General features: G+C 32.6%; 4 protein-coding genes across 4 annotated transcripts; 1 reads left to right on the top strand and 3 right to left on the bottom strand.

The window, feature by feature from the left end:
• Positions 1-464: 464 nt before the first annotated feature.
• Positions 465-5,648, bottom strand: beta'COP (coatomer subunit beta'). The gene is made up of 4 exons (XM_065499493.1): positions 5,155-5,648; positions 2,794-3,413; positions 2,142-2,724; positions 465-2,069 (listed from the first exon to the last, which is right to left on the bottom strand). Exons 1-4 carry the CDS (start codon positions 5,507-5,509, stop codon positions 826-828), a joined length of 2,802 nt encoding a protein of 933 aa, XP_065355565.1. The 5' UTR covers positions 5,510-5,648; the 3' UTR covers positions 465-825.
• A 1,608-nt stretch (positions 5,649-7,256) lies between these two features.
• Positions 7,257-8,800, bottom strand: Tap42 (immunoglobulin binding protein Tap42). The gene is made up of 3 exons (XM_065501595.1): positions 8,625-8,800; positions 8,352-8,560; positions 7,257-8,269 (listed from the first exon to the last, which is right to left on the bottom strand). Exons 1-3 carry the CDS (start codon positions 8,739-8,741, stop codon positions 7,399-7,401), a joined length of 1,197 nt encoding a protein of 398 aa, XP_065357667.1. The 5' UTR covers positions 8,742-8,800; the 3' UTR covers positions 7,257-7,398.
• Positions 8,801-9,684: 884 nt separating this feature from the next.
• On the top strand, positions 9,685-10,573 carry Ankrd49. The gene is made up of 2 exons (XM_065501651.1): positions 9,685-9,914; positions 9,981-10,573. Exons 1-2 carry the CDS (start codon positions 9,779-9,781, stop codon positions 10,490-10,492), a joined length of 648 nt encoding a protein of 215 aa, XP_065357723.1. The 5' UTR covers positions 9,685-9,778; the 3' UTR covers positions 10,493-10,573.
• On the bottom strand, positions 10,489-11,385 carry DCTN5-p25 (Dynactin 5, p25 subunit). Its single transcript, XM_065501652.1, has 3 exons — positions 11,251-11,385; positions 10,868-11,167; positions 10,489-10,807 (listed from the first exon to the last, which is right to left on the bottom strand). The coding sequence occupies exons 1-3, from the start codon at positions 11,296-11,298 to the stop codon at positions 10,589-10,591; spliced, it is 567 nt and encodes a 188-aa protein (XP_065357724.1). The 5' UTR covers positions 11,299-11,385; the 3' UTR covers positions 10,489-10,588.
• Positions 11,386-19,947: the final 8,562 nt, after the last annotated feature.

Here is a 19,947-nt window from a genome sequence, read left to right as displayed (position 1 = left end):
TTAAATGATAAGAAGACAAATTTGTATAAGTACATATGAGCTTAAAAGTAGCAAAGACTTGATAGTAGTCATTAAAGGTATAGACTACAGTGTAGAGAAAAAATAAATCTGGGATGCCCTAGAAGAATTGGGCTTGATGATGGGAAATTTCAGAGAAATGAAACTCACCCTATATACTCTCGAATATATGTATTTGTTGAATCGTAGAGGAAATATAGAGAAACATCTCATCTGCTTCAATGTACTCATTGACTCTCGAGTAGTAGTGGGATTCCGAGGATACGTTCCCTCTAGTTTATCAGAGCCGGGCATTGGTAGAATAGATGGGACCCAGTCTCCTTCTCTTCTTCGTTATGATAGCTTCTACAGTAGCCGTTGTACCGTAGGCCCAGTCTTCTTAACTAGTTACATTTTAAATAAGAGACATGCAACCCCAAATTAAAAGGTAAAACATTCTTTCCAAATACTTTGAGCATACAGAATAATCGGAATTGTTAATTTTTTATTTATCTTCGTTTTATTTTATCATAATAAAATAGGTGTAATAATTACATACAGTATTTCATTGTTTATGGTATAAACACATGTTTGATTGCAATACAATATAAATGACAATAACTAAATAGATTTTACGTCGCTTGATCTCTGTGTGTAATCGTTAAATGAGGAAAATTAAAGCAAGAGATGTTCAAACATAAATTTAATAATAATAATAGGTCCTAGACCTCTACAAAACGATCAGAGTGTTGTTGTAGTTGAGGGGAATATAGAGGGGGAGGAGGAAAGTTATAAATGTAGGAAATGTAGGGGTTTCAATTTTTATACTTAATCGTCACTAAGAAAATCATCATCTAAATTAACATCTGTTGTATCAATATTATCATCCAATGTTATGCCTTCAATCTCCAAATCTAAATCGTCATCATCATCCTCGTCTTTCGTGGTAGCAGGCACTGTAATCGATGTTTTAGTAGCTGTTGCGGCTGCAAATGCGGGTACCGCTGCTGTAGCTGCAGCTGCACTAGCGAAATCATCACTTTTCTTATAGTCTTGTACATCCACTTTAGCATTACTTTCAAATATGCCTTTCTGTTGGGCCATTTGCATTTCTTCCAAGGGATTACGTTCAATATTGAGTGGTAATGAGGCGGCAGCATGAGCAGGCAATTGCTGGCTCTCTTTTTGTTTGAGGAATTCCTCTACTTGTAAAGCATCCCCTAAGCCGGGGAAGAGATTTTCATATTTGGCTGGATCAGCCAAAGATTGACCGGCCTTTTCATTAAATTTGGCCAATTCTTCACGCCATAGTTCGACTACGCGTGACATTTGGCTGGGAATGTAGGTGCGTGCAAAGAATGCTGCTTCGGGTAAGCGATTTGTCTCTATCAATATCTCCAAACAACGATCAACATCAGAGCGTATAAATGCCGAAAGGAATGCAATGTTATGACGTCCTTGGGCCGAGCCATTATCTCCCAAACTTTGTAACATTTCAGCATCACCAGAGGCTGTGGCCAATAGTAAAAGTCCACTAAAGTCGTTGGCTTTTTCCATACATTCCTTAACCAAAGCCATATTGTTTTTGCGCGAAGCTACATCTGCTAGCTGTGACCATTTTTGAGGATTTTCTGCTTCTCTGGCCAATTTCACTGCGATATCCAGTTCACCAATTTGTAAAGCCAAATCAAATCTATGATCTGGATCGGTGGATACCTGTAAAGCTTGGGATTTGAAACCTTGTTTTTCCAAGAAATGAGCCACACGTGTACGATGCTCCTTTGGTATAGTGGGCAAAACCAAATCGGCTCTTTCAAAATCACGTCGCATAACAGCTGTTTGATATTCCAACACGGATAGTTGTAGAGAAAAGGAAATGACATTTAGTTCCTTGTCGCCCAAATAAAGGCGATTATCTTTGGGAACATAGCCCAACAAATACATAGTGCGATCCAAATGTGATATGGTAACAATTTCACCGCCCACATAGTAGTTAATACGATTCACGGAATTGGTGTAAATGAAGCAATCACCCACCCATAGACCAGTTTTAACAATTTCATTGATTTCACCTAAAAACAAAAAAAGAAAAACCGATTTTAAAAATATGAAACAAATTCAAAAATTACTTATTATTTACTTACCCAACACATCAAAGGCACTTTCAATGCCATCATCTTCCAAGTCTTGTTTAGTTTCTAATGCAATTGAAATGGCGCCGGTATCAACGGATAGTATAAAGAAGGACTCTTCAGTAGCAAGACACACCAATGTACCAGATTCATTCCAAAATACATGACGCGGTTGTACTTCAATGCGTCTTACTAAAGTCAGAGTTTCCCAATCATACAAGGCTAAACCTGATGATGTTTTCACACCAAACAAATAGCCGCCGTAAATACTCTCTGCGCCATATTCAGGAGTAAAACTTTTACGTTCTTTAAAGTTACGGAACAAACGTACAGTGCCATTATTCTCACGAATGGCATATTCATTACTTTCCAAAGCCCATACGAATTCTTGGGCGGAACCGAATGCTTTATTACGCAAGGCCATAGAAGTGTAAATAATATATTCGCCATCACCACAAACCACGACAAAACGTCCATTGGGATTGTGGGCTATGGTTTGGGGATAAATTTCACAGGCTCCCATATCTTTTACAGCCACGGGCAAACGTTCACCATCCTTAATTTCAGTGCCATCGGCTAAAGCTTTTAAATTTACCTGGAATATAAACAAAATAAATAATTTTATGCTTGTGTTCTTCTATTAACTCATCAAGTCTATATTAACCTGTTGCATTTCCGAATGTTTGGCCCAAATAATTTTACTGCCAATAACATCCATAGACATTGCTGGCTCCTCGCGACCAACTTTAATAATAATAGAACCCTCGTCATAGCCAAGGGCTACATTATTAGTGCCACGCATACAGGCTATAGTCCAAACACGCTCATAGCCATAATTTAAACAGGTTTCCAAACGATAGGTACCCGAATGCCAGATACGCACCGTACCATCTTCTGAGCCCGTCAATACTATTGGTAATTCTGGATGGAAACAAACTGCGGATATATTTTGTGCATGACCCTCCAAGGTTTGAACGCATGTTTTATTTTGATAATCCCAAATTTTAACCAAACGATCATCAGCTCCCGAAATCAAGTAGGGCTTATCGCCGCCATGATAATAATCCACACAGTTTACACCCTTCTCATGTCCCTCTAAAGTAAAGTTGGCAAAATTGGAGCCCAATTGCCAAACTTTAACGGTGCGATCCAATGAGGCTGATGCAAAGGTATTATTATCTTTGGGATTGAAAACAATTTGCATGACATAATGTGTATGTCCTTCGAATACACGCTGGCAAGCCCACATTTTCTCCCAATTCCAAAGTTTAATAAGCATGTCATCTACATGAAGAATTAAAAGAAATATAAAGTGGAAGAAAAAAGTATTATTAAGTTTGGTTGTATTTATCTGAATACATTCAGTAAATATAACATATCAATTACGAAATTTTCAGTTTTATCGTTAAAGGAAATGTGAATGTAAGGGTAAATATTCTATTATTTATGTTGTGTGCCAAATAAATTTGAAATACTGTTCCAAAAAGTCTATAATTTTATGAATTTGATTACTATTCCATTACATAACTTAAATAAAAATGGCTTATAAAACCAATTATAAATTTTCTTATACGGTTACGCTGTTCATTGTATATCCCCACTAAAACATCAAAATCAATAAAGGATCAGTAGAATGTATCAAGAGCTTATATTCTAAAAGGGCTTATAAATACAAAAATCAAATTGTTCAGGAGAGCAAAAAACTGTTTATTTTGCAAAGTAGGATACCGATTAAAAACGGTTAAAATGTAACAGTAGCGCTAATTAGAATTATTTTGGTAACGGTGTCTTAGCGGTAACTGTATTTGCTGTTATCGTTAATTAAAATATTAATACAATTTACAAAAATTAAAAATTAAAAATAAGTTGACAAAGATGGTATTATTTTACATTTTAAATTCTCTATGTTTCAATAAACTCCATTACTGATGGTAACGGAAGATAACCTTGTTTTTTTTTTGGTTATATCTCAGCCATTTGTTGGCCGATTTTCCCGAATTTATATAGCAACCTATGCGGGACTATTGCGGATATATTGATGTATCAATCATGTTTGTAAATTATATGAGTGAAACTGGAAAGTTGATTTCAACATTAAGACGGAGACATGACTAATTTGACTCCGCTATCTATAAAATATAAAACAAACTAAAAAGTATTCATTATTATGGAATTGATCACAAAACAATGGAAACTAAATTTTAATTTTTTCAGTATTGGTTTAGGATATTCCTTTATTTTTATTACTGTTTCACATCGACGATGCATTGAATCAATCGACTCCTTGAAATATTTTGGTCATTGTGATGTTGAAATCGTCAAATTAGGGACATATTTTCCTCAGACTATACATTCATAACATAGTTTAAAATGGATCTTTATCCGATTACAGTCATAGTGTCTTTTATACATCCATAAATAATGAGGATTCTTTAAAATAATTTAAGTTTTATTTGAGGTCAATTTCGAATTTAAAAAAAATCCTATTCATTATGTTCATTATTTTTAATGCATTTTCAATATATAAAAAACATAAGCTTATCGCAACAAGCCCAGCATCATCGGTTAAAATAATTTTTGTATGAAAACTAGCAGTTTAACTTTAGGTTAAACTTACCATTTATTGAAATTTAATTTGTATGCAATTCACAAACATAACATACATACAAATAAAATATAATTATCGATAACAGATCAGACATGAAAAAACAATGGTGTGGTGAAATAACTAAAAAATGTATATTCCAACATGAATAAATATAACATAATAATTGAGTAGAATTTATCTATACAAAAGAATCATAATTATTTTATCTATTTGTTGATTTTTGTAACATTTAAATTTTCTTCTGTTCGCCTGATGAAATCTTAACTACAGCAATGAACATTAATTAATTTTTTGTATATGTATTATGTGAAAATCTAATTAAAACAACAACAAACTCCCTCCCGTCTGTCCAGTTTTCTACAATTTTTCGAATTCTCTATTCTTTATTTTGTTTATCTTCTCTATTTTCTTACTCACCGCTACTAGTCAATATCAGCGGTTGAGTTGGGTGTACGGCAATACAACGTATGTAATCTGAATGTGCCTCAAATGAATGAACTTTTTCCAATGTATTATAATTGAATATACGTATTTGCATGTCATCGGAACCGGTGATCAGCCAATTTTTACGTGCCACAAAACGTCCCGAGCGCACTGGAACATCGCAGACCTCGAAATCTTTTACCAATTGCTGGTTCTCATAATTCATGATGTGTACGTGGCCATTGTAAAGGGCACACAACATCCATGGTTCGGTTGGATGTATGTCAACGCATTTTACACGATCCGAACGTGATGTTAAGCGACGTTTAATATCTAATTTCAATGGCATTTTAATTATTAGTTTTCGTTTTTTAATACACTATAATTTGCAATTGATTTTATTAGAAATATTTGCACTTTTTTAATAACTTAATTTCAATGGGAAAAAAATTCTTCTTGTTTCACTTGTTCATAGCACAAAAATGGTTGAACGTCATCGAAATGTCAAATGTTGGTGTAGTGTTGTTTTTATTTTGTCAGATAAGCAATAAGTGGAGGTGCCAGATGGTTTACTGTTTTTAGAATTAACAAACTTTTTTCTAACGGTAACGTTTTTTTTATAGCAATTTTTAAAAAATAAATAATTCAGATTAAATGTATTATGTATAAAAATCTAAATTTTTCATAAAATCTGATATTTTTGTATATTTTTATTGCCGTCTATTAAGTTTGCTAATTTCTAACTTTTTTAATTGTGACCCCAGAAACTATATATATTCTGGATTGTTATAGATAGCGGATTCGATATAGCTATGTCCGTTCCGAAGACCCAAATAACATACATACTCTGATACAACAACAAAATATATTGTCGTTTCCACTACAATTGGATCTCCGTTCCGGAACTACCCGAATCATATTGGGCCAAAGATTGTCAACTCAGCGACAGCTGTATAAACCGAAAGTTTTTTCCCCAGGAAAGTTAGTGGGCCTACGGGGACAATTAAAAAGATACACAGTGTCATGAGGGCTTTGGAGGCATGCAAGTCATCAGTTAAGAGTGCCCGGAACAATTCGTTCCTTGTAGCAGTTGATAATAGATTGTCAACTCAGCGACAGCTGTATAAACCGAAAGTTTTTTCCCCAGGAAAGTTAGTGGGCCTACGGGGACAATTAAAAAGATACACAGTGTCATGAGGGCTTTGGAGGCATGCAAGTCATCAGTTAAGAGTGCCCGGAACAATTCGTTCCTTGTAGCAGTTGATAATACTGCTCCAACTAGCTCTTAACAGTGTAAGCGTTGATTGAGTTTGCGTCGGTAACTTCCTCTCACTGTCCGAAATCGCGGGTGGATGTTGGTTTAAGACTTTATTGCACCTGTAGCAATTAATGGCTTATGTGACAGCCATTTGGTGCAATGCCTTCTGTGCGAGTTTTAACCACAATCGGTCGACGTCCTGGATGTCTCCAATTTTTGTATTTTGTTGTTGCGAGAGTTAGATTTTTGACAACAGACTTAGGTTTTTGTGATTATGCCTCATCTATATTTTACCCTATGGTTAAACTCAAAGGGTAGCATAGAAGCAAGACGTAATTGTCAAAAACCTTTCCCTTGGAATTATAGATGAATAATACACATAGATCGAAAACTCCCCTCTCAAAAACCTAAGTGGTGAGAATGTATAAGTAAATAAATCTATGAGAAAACAAAACCAACAATCGTATGTTTGATTATTTTTTTGTTCCGTTTTTTTTCTAGTTTCCGCTCTATGTGTTTCTGTATGGTCGGAACTAGTTACTCAATGTGTATATTCTCTATGACTCAAATGTATTTTGTATATTATTATTTTTGTTTGACAATTCAGAGTGTTTCGCCTCTAGGTAAAAATGTTAATCTAAATAGTTTGAGATCTTATTAATTGTTAAACCTAAATTTTCAAATTGTAAATGTGGTGAACTACAAGTTTTTCTATGTAATTAAGATAAGAATGTATTTTATCAACTTGAAGAATTTTTATCTTTAAACTTAGCATTTGCTTGCTTGTATAATTAAACTACACAGGCAAGCAAATTTGAATGCAATTAAAGCAATTAAATTTATTTATGTATGTAAAATTTATATTTTTTATTTCTTATGTTTGAGAAATGAATTTGTTCTGTAATATAATTGTATGATTTATTAAGAATTATGTGTTTCAAACACTTATTAATCAAAGAAAATTACATTGCTTCGAGCTCTTAACTGCGATTATGACGATTGCCATCACCACGTCTAACCACATCCTTATACTCATCCATACGTCTCATGCGTGCAATATTTTCAGGATCATCATTTTCGATTTGCTCCTCAAGTGCAGCCTTTTCTTCTTCCTCTTGAATTTCTGGATCTTGAGCAGCAGCAATGGCCTTATCTTTATTAATTTGAGCCATTTTTTCGGCATCTGGAAAAATGCCTTCATCAACACGTTGCTGATAGAATTCGTCGACCGTCATAATGGGCAAACTGGGATAACCGAGACCAAAGACGGCCTTTTGTGTGGCATCTTTGGTGATAATAAAAGGTTGCATTCGTTTGGGTTTTGGTGGCATATGCATATGTCTGGGTCCATGTGAATGCGAGTGACCGTGACCATGTGCGTGGTCATGATCATGGCTATGTGAGTGGTCATGTGCATGACTATTCGCTTGATCAAAACCTGGATTAGGGCCTATAACAGAACCGGGCGGCATAGCGAAATCATCCATTTTTGTCGTACCAAATTCGGCCAAACGCTGTTTTCTCATTTCAACCACACCCTTTTCCAGTTTAACGTTTAGCATTTCTTCACTGGCATCTATAATACTTTTATTAATATATTTCATAAAGAAATCACGTTTGACTTCATCATCAGCGGTATTGCTTTTAATGGCCATTTTCATTTGTTTTAATTGGGCCTCAAGCTCCTTTTTACGTCTAAATTGTGCGATTTTATTATTACGTGTCACAGCTGAAGCCACAAGCTGCTCTTGCGTATCTATGCAACCACTGACGTTTTTGTCAGATTTGTCATCATCACTAGGTTTAGGAGCCTCACAAAGATCATATTCATGACAACGTTGGAGAAAGTCTCTGGAAAAGAGAAATATTTGAATATTTTATGAAAAATATACACTATAGAAATCTGAGGTATGAACAATCCTATGAAACATACCTAAAATAAATTTCAGCAATACGTAAAGCATCGGCACGATCCTGTTCATTACGTTGCGTGGCCAATTTTCCCAAAAAATATGGAAGCAGTAAATACTGCAATGATTCTGTTGGCACTTCATCAATCAATTCGTTGGAGCTAAACATGCCAATTTGACTGACAATTGTAGTGGCCAATTCAAATTGTTGCATGCCCAATTTTACTTTAGTCTACAAAGGAAACATACAAATTAACCATAGCACTAAGTAATTACTATAAAAATATCCAGCTTACTTGATATTCAGAGCCATTTGTATCGATAGTGGTTTCATCTAGAAATTCATAGATTTCCCAACCTTCTAAAAAAATATCATGTAATTTTCTATTATCTGCGGTATTGTCGGCACTCATTTTAACAAAAAATCTAGTAGATACACTTTTATTGCCTTGCTAAAAATGTTTTTATCGGCTTTTTCCCAGTCGTTTGTTTGCCAAAAATGTTTATTTTTTGAGTGACTGATCAGCTGGATTGCATCAGATTTTTTCGTCATTCACAATGAGTTGTTTATATTTTTAAATGTACTATCAGTGTTGCCATATATTTTTACTAAAAAAAACTTTTTTAAGTACATAGTAAAATTACAAAACCCAATTCGTACTTATAATCAGATCAGATCAGAAAATGGGGGTCACCCCCATTTTCTCAATATCTGGTTATCGTTTTTCGTAACGATAAACCTCCAATTAACATTTTTTTTGTATGAGAACTGTCAGTTTATCGTCACGGTAAAAAATACCCAGAGATTGAGAAAATGGGGGTGAGATAATTTATGAGCATTTACTGCTTTCAATATTTTTAAATCAATCTCCCCATTTAGTAAAGAAATTTGGGGACAATAATTTTGAAATAAATGGTTCAACTTATTGATATAAATTTAAAATTTTCCAAAAAACTTTTTTTTTAAATTTTTTTCGGAATGAAATCACTTTCAGTTCTCAAAGTGGAATTGATATTTCTTTGTTTATCTAAAAATTTTAATCAATTTCTGTACCAAAAACGTCACTTTTGTTTTAATATTAAAAACGTTGTTAAATTAAAATCAGAAATATAGAATTATTAAATATTTTTTGAATTAATAAGTTACACGGAATCTGAAGAACCAAAACGAAATCGATCGGAATAATAACTACGGAATTGAAACCATTTCGAATAAAATGTGTAACATGTCACAACTAGTTCTCTTCGTTTCCCTTCTATATTAACCATGATTTATTCAGTGTGGCACCTTTGCTATTCCTATTGACACTATTTTGAATTGTTTTTAAAATATAAATAAACAAATTTCTAGAAAACTGCCGAAATATTTTGCAGATATCTTGAAAAGGTTTAAATTAATTCAAAAGTATTTTAACTTGTAGTTATTTTATTCTAAAAAAATAAACAAAAAATGGCTGACTATGATTCTGATGATGAAAAATCACAAATAGATAAACTGCGCTATGCCAAAGTTCCACGAGGTATGCATGTCAGTGGTTGGGATGACGATGCTGATGAGCTTATCGAAGAAGATCGTAATCCTCAAGGTATATTCCAACTGTTTTTAGAAAATTCTTTTACATATTTTACTATTTTCTAAATTTGTTTTACAGCTAGCATTGAACGTATGATTTTGTGGGCAGTCAATGAAAATAAAGTAAGTGAGGTAAAAGAAATATTGCAGTTGGACCCAGAGGCAGTGACAGCTATAGACGATGATGGCTATACACCTTTACACCGGGCTTGTTACAATAATTTTGAGGACATAGCCAAACTTCTAATACAATACAAAGCTGATCCAAATGCTAAAACAAATATGGGCTGGACGCCTTTGCATTCGGCTTGTAAATGGAGCAATGCCCAATGTGCTCTTTTGCTGCTACAACATGGTGCTAATGTCAATGCCCAGTCGGATGGACAACAAACACCACTACATGTAGCTGCCACTGTATCGAATTGCCGCAATACGGCTACAGTATTATTGATGGATCAGAATATTAATGCCAAAGCATTGAATAATTCGGATGAAACGGCCTGTGAAATAGCTTTGCGTAGTGGTTTAACGGGACCTGTTTTTGAAATGGCCCATAGTGCCTATGACATTGAAACTGGTTTGATAGATTAGATCTTAGAAAATAAGTTTATTTTGAAAAAATATGTAATAAATTAGACAAAAGGGAATTTAGCTTTTAGCAATACAATACAATATTGTTTTGTAAATTTAACATGCTTGAGGCAAACGTATAAAATGTTCATAAAATGATTTTGTAAAATCGGACATTTGATCTTGCATGGCAGCTGGCACAAAATTGGGATTTCCCTGGCCGCCTTCAATGGTGCCTTTAGCAGTGTAACGCATATAACTAGCCACTGTTGTTTCCGGGGGAAGTACAGCACCATCTTCAATAATACAACAGTCTTTTAAAACACAACGTCTACCCTGTAAATAGAGAGGAAAATATGTTAGCACAATTTCACGAAACTTGAAAATAAAACTCACAATTATTGCATTCTTTCCTATATACACAAATGAACCAATAACTGCTGCGGACACTACTGCACCTTCTCCTATGTACACATGATCACCAATATGCATGGGAAAGAAGGCAATACCTTTGCTAAATTGCTTATAAGGTGGACGTATCACTGCATTTTTACTTATAACACAATAACGACCCGTTCGTACATTGGCCAAATCTCCTCGGATAATGGAACCACTTTGCACTATAACTTTACCGTTTAGTACTATGTTTTGTGAGCCGCATAGAACTGTTTGCCGACTCACCTTATTACCGGAAGCCTAGAAAATCAAGTTTTGTTACAACAATGAGATCATCGCTGTGCTAGTCATTAAGGAGTGCTGTTTTCAGCAAGTTAACTTACCGTCTCAACATATTCATCTTTACTGTAGTAAGTATTAGCAATTTCCATTTTTTAGTTATAATTATTGTAAATTTCTGTAGTTTTTAAAAATTTACAAAACTTTTGTTTAATACTGCCGAAAAAATTTTGTTTATTTCTCAACGTCAGCTGTTTATGATTAATCTTAGCAACAATTCACAATAGTGTAAATTAGTTAGGCATTGCCAGATATACATTTTTCGGATTGTAAACCAATCACAATGAGTTGATACCGTTAACCGTTAATACTTAATTACATTTGAATTAATTTGATATTTAATAGAAAAAATAACAATTCTCGTCGAAATAGTAGAAAATATTTATTAGTTTATGCATTACTAAAAGTGGTGAATTATAGTATATAAAAGTTTGTCATTCAGTGTGTAACATTTAAAAATATTCATCTAATACTCAACAAAGTAATTATTTTCTTGATCTTTATGAACTTTTAAGTCGATTGAAATATGTCCGTCTATGTAAAATACTCTCACGTTCAAAATACACAAACATATTGAACCGAATTTCAAAAGGAATGTTTATTATTATCTTAAGCAGTTTGGTATTGAAAATTAGCAAAATCGGTACAGTAGAACTAGAATTATGAACCAAAATGTGAGACAATCTCCAAAATTTTATATTTTTTAATTTTTTTGTAGCACAAGGACAAACTTTCATGAAAATAGTAAGAATATTGATCCAAATTTGTTCCATTTATACGGCCTTAATTAACCATAGGTCCAATATAAGTTCCAACTCCGAGTTCAATATACATGAGGATTATTGACGTCGAGATAAGAGATTTATGCGTGGGCCTAATATGGGAGCTATGATCATATATCACCCAATATTCATAAAATCGAGCAGTTTGATTTTTGCATATGTACAATTGATCTGTGTAAAATTTTGGTTCGAAATCGATATTTATTGCATAAGATATTTATGTACGTTAATGGTCTTTATGAAGCTGTAACCAATTATGGTTATAGGTTAGTCATTTTATATATATGTATATATATATATGAGGATTATTTATCCTGATAACGATGATTATAAGAGATTTATGTGTATTTAAGTGATTTTCGGAAGCGCACTTTAAAGGCTAAGTCAGAAAAAACTTATACACGCTATTCCAACCAAACCTTAGCATTTATTTTTTTAATCACGTTAGCTTTTAAAAATTTGTCAGATATTATCTTTTCTCAAATCATTAATTTTCAACTTTTATTTCGGTCAAAATGGACAGTGAAAAAATTTACGTGAAAAAATAATTAAAACTTTTCAAAAAAATCCCATATGGACTTTCAAAAAAGTAGTAAAAGATCCGAAGGTTCGTCGTTTCAAAGCCATTAATAAGTATAAGGAAGACCATTATTATAGGTACAACTGTTAAAATTTGTGTTTGTAATATTCATTTAGTAGTTATTAGAATCGAAAACCTTTTTTGAAATTTAATGTCACTACCATAGTCACGTAACTAATTCTACACCAGTTCCCCTTTTTCTATAGTTTTCTACCAACAATTAATATCCTGTTAATATAATCCTACTATCAAATAGAATTCCATTTGAACTGGCAACTCTGCTCTTTTTGGCAAATATTTTTTAGTTGTTACACGGTCTCCTCTAAAATCGTTCGCTTTAAATTCGTCGTTATAATTTGTGTTATCCGTCATTAATCGAAAATGAAGTGTTAAATAAAATATTAAAAGTATTAATGCAATTAAACAAAATAGCTATTGAAAATTACAAGAAAGCATTGTTAAAATAAACTTTTTATTGAAATAAAACAGTGAAAAAAAACAAAATGTCAGTAAGATTGTGTATGCAATAAATTCATTGTTGTTGTATTTAGCTGTTTTTAGTTGTTGTTGTGATGATGCTGTGCATTCAAATGTGTTGTTATTTGTTGTTGTTATTGCAATTGAATTGAATAAAGAAGCATACTAGAATTGCCAACTAGTGTAAATAAAACGGAAATCGGTTCGGGTATTTATTTTGTATATAATAAATATGTAAAGAAATGTAAATTGTACTTCAGGTGAGTTCATTATTTAGTAATAATAATTTTTATGCAATTATATATTTTCTTAAGATTTAAATTTTTAAACAAGTGATATTTGTATACATATTATAAATAAATATTCGAAATTTTTAGCTGAAAATATGGTACACTTTTTTAAAAAATCGATTATCTGATTGACAAATTTGATACAAATCATTTTCTTCAGAATTGTAGGATGAATTTTTTGAATTCCTCTTTAAACTACAAATGTGGAAATAATCTTTTCCTATCAAAAATTTATTAACAATGAAAAATGTGTTTTGTTACAATTGTGATAAAAAAAAGTATAATTATAAAGGTACATATAGGCATTTATTAGCTATAGAGCCATATTCCGGAAAGAAATTTGTGTGGCGGCTAGTGTTTAAAAACCGGGTTTTCTTCGTAATCTATATTTTTTGCGAACCGGTTAATTTAAAATGTTGATTTTCGGTTAACCGGTTTTTAAAATTTGGTACTAACATTAATAAATCTCATATTTTAGTGAATTTTTTATATTCATTTTATACACATATCAAATATTTGGTCTGATTTGAAACCTGAACTGCTGATATACAATATAAACCTCTTTCGATAAAAATTTTTTAAGAACTGCAAACCGATTTTTTACAACCGGACAAAACGGTTTTTTAAAAAGTATGTTTTTTATAAACACTAATGGCGGCTGGTGGAAATCATGCCTTTTTGGTATTATCTGCAACATATTTAAAGAAAATAGCAAAACAGTTTTGAAAAATATCAAATATTTGAAAATATTCTCTCACATATTGGTTTGTAACTCCGGTTCTACATGACTGATTTAGAATATTTTCAGTACCAAACATTTTTGATCTATATAGAATATTTAGGGAAAAATTAATTTCCTTACGTCCTTTCCTTGAAGTGTTATCGTGCCATTAACAGGTGGACATAAGGACGGATATAACTAGATCTTTGAATTGTATAAGGACTAGAGTTTTTCACGGGAATTCCCGGGACGAGAATTCCGCAATATTTCCAATCCCGAAATCCCGGGAAATTGTGCGAGAATTCCCTGGAATTATTTTCTTTAGTTTTAATTGACAGTGGTACCGGAAATTTTACTTTCATAAATGGTGACCCCGGTCTAATGCACTAATAGCTAACATTTTTAAATTTATGTTTTTTGACAATAAAATAAAGACATTTAATCCATTTAAGATCTTTTCCTTCAATTTTAAAATTCATAAAATTTTTTAAAAACAATAAGGGAGATTTTTTTAACACACCGGGTCTCACAGACATATAGATCACCATTGGCGGGTTAAAGCTCCAAAGCAAATGCAGAAGAATCATACAAAAAAAAAGATATAACCCAAATAGACCAATATCAAGTTCATCATTCAAATTATTCCAAAAAATCGTGAATGTTCAGGGCTGTCGAAGAATTCTATTCCGATCGAAAATGGAATTATTTTAGTTTTAGCTTTTTCACAAAGAGACAAATTTTGGAATAAAACTACCTTCGGTTAAATTGAATATTGTTTAATATTATTGGCGCATATTCAGAAATCATAACTAAAGTCGGAACTAGTAAAACAGAAACTAAAAAATAGTTCATAGATAGTTGTATTTCTTATTCACAATTCATAACTAGCTTAGTTACTGCTTTGACATATAGAGAAAACAAAATATCGATAATATTTTGATCGATATATACTGTAATTAAAAGGCTTATAAAGCTATTAAGATACTATTTTTGTTCTCTAAAAGTACATAAAAAATGTATAGTTATAGTTTGTATGTAAATCAATTAAAATAAGGGTATGTAGAATGAAATTTTTCAATAGAATGTTGTTGACAAAAAAAAAAAACACATCTTTAGATTATTTTCTTTTTGTATACATGTATTAAAATGAAATCAATCAGCTGTTTTTTTGAATGTATTAGTAGTTGGCATTTAGTTACAACTTTACCCATGATTAAGTGCTAACTAATTGTACTGAAAGTAACCAATTGTGAATAACTTAAATAGGTACTTAAAAAAGTCAACACTTGGTGATCGTTTATGAATATGCGCCATTGAGTTTTCTTTAAGTTTTAATCAACATATTTACTTAATTTTTGATTTAATAAGCAAAACATTTCAAAATTAAAAAAATAAAATGTTTATTTTTTGATAATTACCCGAATTTCTAGATTGAAAAATTTCAAAATTGAAACATAAGTAACTTTTAAAGTTTAAGAGATAACTTAGAGAAATAAACGGAAATTTATTTATTTTCCTATTTGATTAAAATTAAAATTCATTGAAATCTGCCCATATATTTATTACGAGTTGTACAAAGTTTTGAAAACCAGAGGTGTTCAACGTTGACACCCTTTACTTGTGTTCTAACAGGATGGTCCAAATTTCATTTCCTCCTGTACAATTTATTCTTACATAATTTTTATTCTGAACAATTTTTTTTCTGTACGACATGAACGTACATACATATATCGAATAGCAAACTATTCTAAGTCTATAAGAATGTGTAAATTTTTCTCTTTAAATAAGTAGTAAATAATAGGTTGTGGAAAATAAATTAAATATTGAACAATTTTTGAAAGTATTAAATGAGTCGCGATAGCGGTACTTTTTAATGTGAAATAGTCTAAAAAACATAAAAATACGATCGTATCAACTTTTCCATAAAATAGGTTGCCCTTAAAATTCAATTAAAACTTACAATACATTTTGCAAAGCTTTAATAAAATATGCAAAAAGTAATATGTTTTTAATTCGAAAATCCTTGAAAAAATTTACAGTGAATAAATTTTACACCATATTATTACTTATTAACTTTTACATTAAAATCTAAAAGATTTTTTTTGTATAACAAATACATAGTAATTTTATTTAATAACCAGGGCAACCAAAAATATTCAATATCATATTTTCAGCTGTGCGTCCTATTAACATATAAGTTAGTTATTTATCCAATTTTGAATATTATTGCATATTTTGCTTTTTGTGGCATATTTTTGCATATTTGACTCAAGAACGAATCAAGACAGATATGTACCCTTCATAATAACATATAAGTTATTAAAAACAAAAACCGCGTTCAAAAGATACACCATCTATTATAAATCCCGCATTTTTAGTGCATATTTTTAATATTTTAAGAGCATATTTTTCGTTTTTAAGTGCACTTTTTTTGAGAGCATATTTTTGGTTGCCCTGTTAATAACATTTTACTAATAGCTGATCATTATATATCCGAGTTCATGAAACAAGGCCTGTTAACACTCATAATCACTGAAGCGCATTCACACTGCATGAATGTTCGGTCAGAATTGAAAAAAAAATATCAAAAAGTATGCCAGACCAGCCAACCAACCACTCACTCACTGATTCACTTACAATTTATAATTGTAATTGAAAACCTTACAGCAACAACAAATTCATGTTTTTTTTTCAGTTACAAATTTATTAAATTTCCAAGTTTCTAAAAAAATAACAATTTCAACGTATGTTTTTTTGCGAGTACATATGCATTTGTTGTTGGCTTTTTCAAAGTGCATACAAAACTATAAGGTTTTCCTTTATTTTATTTTTATTGTGTTTTTTTTTTGTAAAGTTGTAGGTCAAAATATTAAGAATTTCGCATTATTTTTCAATATTAATTTTCAAAGTACATATGTACATACATTTTTTACAACACAATGTGTTGGAGGGTCTGTCTGACTGTCGGTTGTTTGGTTCACTTCGAAGTAAAACAATATGAAAATCAAGGACTTTCATTATTCGTATTTGTTTATGAATGTTTTTATGAGTTTGTTGTTTCTTATTGTTGTAATTTAACTTAATGCTTGAGTAAATTTACAATTTGATAAAATATTTTGTTAAATTTGTTAAGTTTATATTTAAGAATACTTGTTCAAAGGGGTGTTAACAGTGTGTGCAATTTAGGTGGAAGAATTAAATTTAAATAGCTTAACAATCAATCGAAATTTCAATTATGGTCTGATCCTCACATAAGTTGGTAGAAAGATTTGGGTTCATAAGAGCTGTGAATAAGCTTACGAGATCCATAACAGAAGCTACTATGAATACTTGCGCTCCATCTGTACGAAGAGGTAAAAAACGACCACCTTTGAGTCTCCGAAAATATCGGACTCCAGATCGAGATGTAGCTGATGTTTCAATGAGGCTAAAAGATCAGGCACTGGTCACCTTATAAGTTTTTATTGAATAAATTAAAAAATCTCGTGAGAAATGCAAAGCGAAAGTCATTGCAGCGGCATCAAAAGCTCCTCCGATACTAGTCGCTTGCATAAGATTCTTTTAAAATCTCCAACCGTTCAAGGTTACATCCAAAAAAAGGATGGTAGATGTACCATTAGTGGACTAGAGACACTCGAAGTGCTCATAGACACTCAGTTCCCGGGAAACCTGCCGGTAACAAAGGCATATGAATCTTAACTGCATAGTCGGATTTCAGCCTCAATTGAGATTAACGAGGATAAGGTACGTTGGGATATACGGAGCTTTTATCCACACAAATCCCCTGGATTCGATGGTATTGTACCAGCTGTCCTGCAGAACAACGCAGATTTAATCTCAAAATGGCTAATAACAATTAATCATGCCTGTCTCAAGGGAGGTAAGGCTTCATAATCTAAGGCAAAGGACTTCAGACCGATAAGTCTATCATCGTTCTTGCTCCAAACCATTTAGAGAATCAATGACACTCATATACGAATGTAGGTTGATCAGGGATCATATCTACCTCTCAACATGCCTATACCAAGGGAAGATCAGTTGAGACGGCACTTAACTCACTAGTAGGTTACATCGAGAGATCCATAGAAAGGGCCTTCAATAATGTGAAATCTGAAACCATAATATCAGCCGTATATTCCTTAGGACTCATTATTAGGTTCATTAAGTACCTCCTGAATTATAGGATCATTCGCTCTAAAATTGGAGCGACTACCATCTTTACATCTGCCAAAAGAGGCACTCCCCAGGGCGTGTTCTATCTCCACTCCTGTGGAACTTGGCGATAAACTGCCTGCTTAGGAAATTAGATTCCCAAAACTACAAAACTGTCGCCTACGCGGATGACGTAGCGGTGGCAGTTTCAGGGATTCATAAGGGCACGATATCGTAGCGGCTGGAGACTCGGAATAATCGGAATACTAAGTCGATGGAGTATCGATAGTAGATTGAGTGTAAATCTTAGCAAAAATGAAGATTAAGATTCCTAACTTTCTGCTACCCCGATTAAATGGCATTGAATTATCGCTCTCGGGTAGTGCAAAATACTTGGGCATAATACTTGACAGGAAATTATCCTGGAAACTCAATACTGCGGCAAGAGCATCTAAGGCGAACTGGCTAGTCGACTCGGTTACTAAACAGATATTATTCTATGGCGCTTCTGTCTGGTTGAGGGCAATGGACAGGGTCTCGGATAGTGCAAAATACTTGGGCATAATACTTGACAGGAAATTATCCTGGAAACTCAGGGACAGGGTCTCTAACCATATATTCTTCGAAAGGGTATTGAGAAGTATGGCAATCTTGATAACAGGGGCATTTCGTAGTCACTTTCACTGAATTCGTTACCAGTAGATCTAATGGCCAAGAATTTGGCACTGAACACGGCCTTTATGCTTAACGCATGGAATTACAGATCCTATGGACATGCTTGCATATTGAAAGTATTAAAAATGTTCCTGATCATATTGATTACTACACCCCTAGGCCCTTTTTCCTGTTGAACTTCGGTTTTTCAGATGGTCTCTCCCTTGGTATAATGGGACTATATATCTATACGGATGGGTCCAAAAAAGTGGATAGAGTGGGCGAAGATGTCTACATTCCTGAATTTGGAATAAGGATATCCTTTAGGTATCCGCCATAAGGAGATCGGCCAACTGGTTCAGATACTACAGGATATCTGGTAGGGATATTCGTATATATACTGACAGTAAAGCTGCAATTAAATCTCTGATAGATGTTTATAAAACCTCAAATATACACCAGGAATTCCGGGAATCCTTCAATGAGATGGCGAAACATTCAACAGTTGTACTTATTTGGGTACTTGGATACAGGGATAATGAAGGCAATTTTATTGCTGATAACTACACGAGAATAGGAGCCTTGATGTCGGAAGATGGGATAGACTTCCTATGTGGCATCCCCGTGTCGACGTGTAAACAAGGGATAAACATATTATGGAACACACAAAAGCCGTCCCTCCATAAGTTGTGCTTTCTCAGGTCCTGTGATCATTTTTGAGTGCATCATGTAGTAGAATATATCATATTCAAAACAAAGTCTTGTAAAGACATATGCTTCTTCTAAAGTTATTCTCTAATATTGATCTAGCTCTAAATTTGTTGTTGCTTAGAAATTATTTAACTCTTTAACTGTGAGTACTAATAATGTTTACTTTTTATTACAATATAAATTATTTATGAAATTGTTTAACTTTGAAACATGATAAACAATATAGAACATTTTTAAACAGGCACCACATTTACGTTTGTAATTAGTGTTTACTATTTACAATATAATTTTATGTTTAAGGCAAAATCATAAATTAACTTGAAGCAATTATTTAAATATAATAGTTTTTTTAAGGGGACCTTCGTTTTAGGTAG

This window comes from Calliphora vicina, chromosome 2 (genome assembly GCF_958450345.1).
Source record: "Calliphora vicina chromosome 2, idCalVici1.1, whole genome shotgun sequence".
Lineage (NCBI taxonomy): Eukaryota > Metazoa > Arthropoda > Insecta > Diptera > Calliphoridae > Calliphora > Calliphora vicina.
The sequence above is the reverse complement of the archived record's forward strand: the minus strand, read 5'-3'. Positions and strand labels throughout refer to the sequence as shown.

Bases quoted from the DNA above. Each gene is read 5' to 3' on its own strand.
- beta'COP (XM_065499493.1), bottom strand. From the start codon at position 5,509: ATGCCATTGAAATTAGATATTAAACGTCGCTTAACATCACGTTCGGAT. The intron at 3,414-5,154 runs GTGAGTAAGAAA...TTCTTCATGTAG, and splicing joins GCTGATATTGACTAGTAGCG to ATGACATGCTTATTAAACTT. The intron at 2,725-2,793 runs GTTAATATAGAC...TTTATATTCCAG, and splicing joins AACATTCGGAAATGCAACAG to GTAAATTTAAAAGCTTTAGC.
- Tap42 (XM_065501595.1), bottom strand. From the start codon at position 8,741: ATGAGTGCCGACAATACCGCAGATAATAGAAAATTACATGATATTTTT. The intron at 8,561-8,624 runs GTAAGCTGGATA...TTTCCTTTGTAG, and splicing joins CAAATGGCTCTGAATATCAA to ACTAAAGTAAAATTGGGCAT. The intron at 8,270-8,351 runs GTATGTTTCATA...TCTCTTTTCCAG, and splicing joins ATTGCTGAAATTTATTTTAG to AGACTTTCTCCAACGTTGTC.
- Ankrd49 (XM_065501651.1), top strand. From the start codon at position 9,779: ATGGCTGACTATGATTCTGATGATGAAAAATCACAAATAGATAAACTG. The intron at 9,915-9,980 runs GTATATTCCAAC...TTTGTTTTACAG, and splicing joins AGAAGATCGTAATCCTCAAG to CTAGCATTGAACGTATGATT.
- DCTN5-p25 (XM_065501652.1), bottom strand. From the start codon at position 11,298: ATGGAAATTGCTAATACTTACTACAGTAAAGATGAATATGTTGAGACG. The intron at 11,168-11,250 runs GTAAGTTAACTT...TTGATTTTCTAG, and splicing joins AAGATGAATATGTTGAGACG to GCTTCCGGTAATAAGGTGAG. The intron at 10,808-10,867 runs GTGAGTTTTATT...CTCTATTTACAG, and splicing joins TAGGAAAGAATGCAATAATT to GGTAGACGTTGTGTTTTAAA.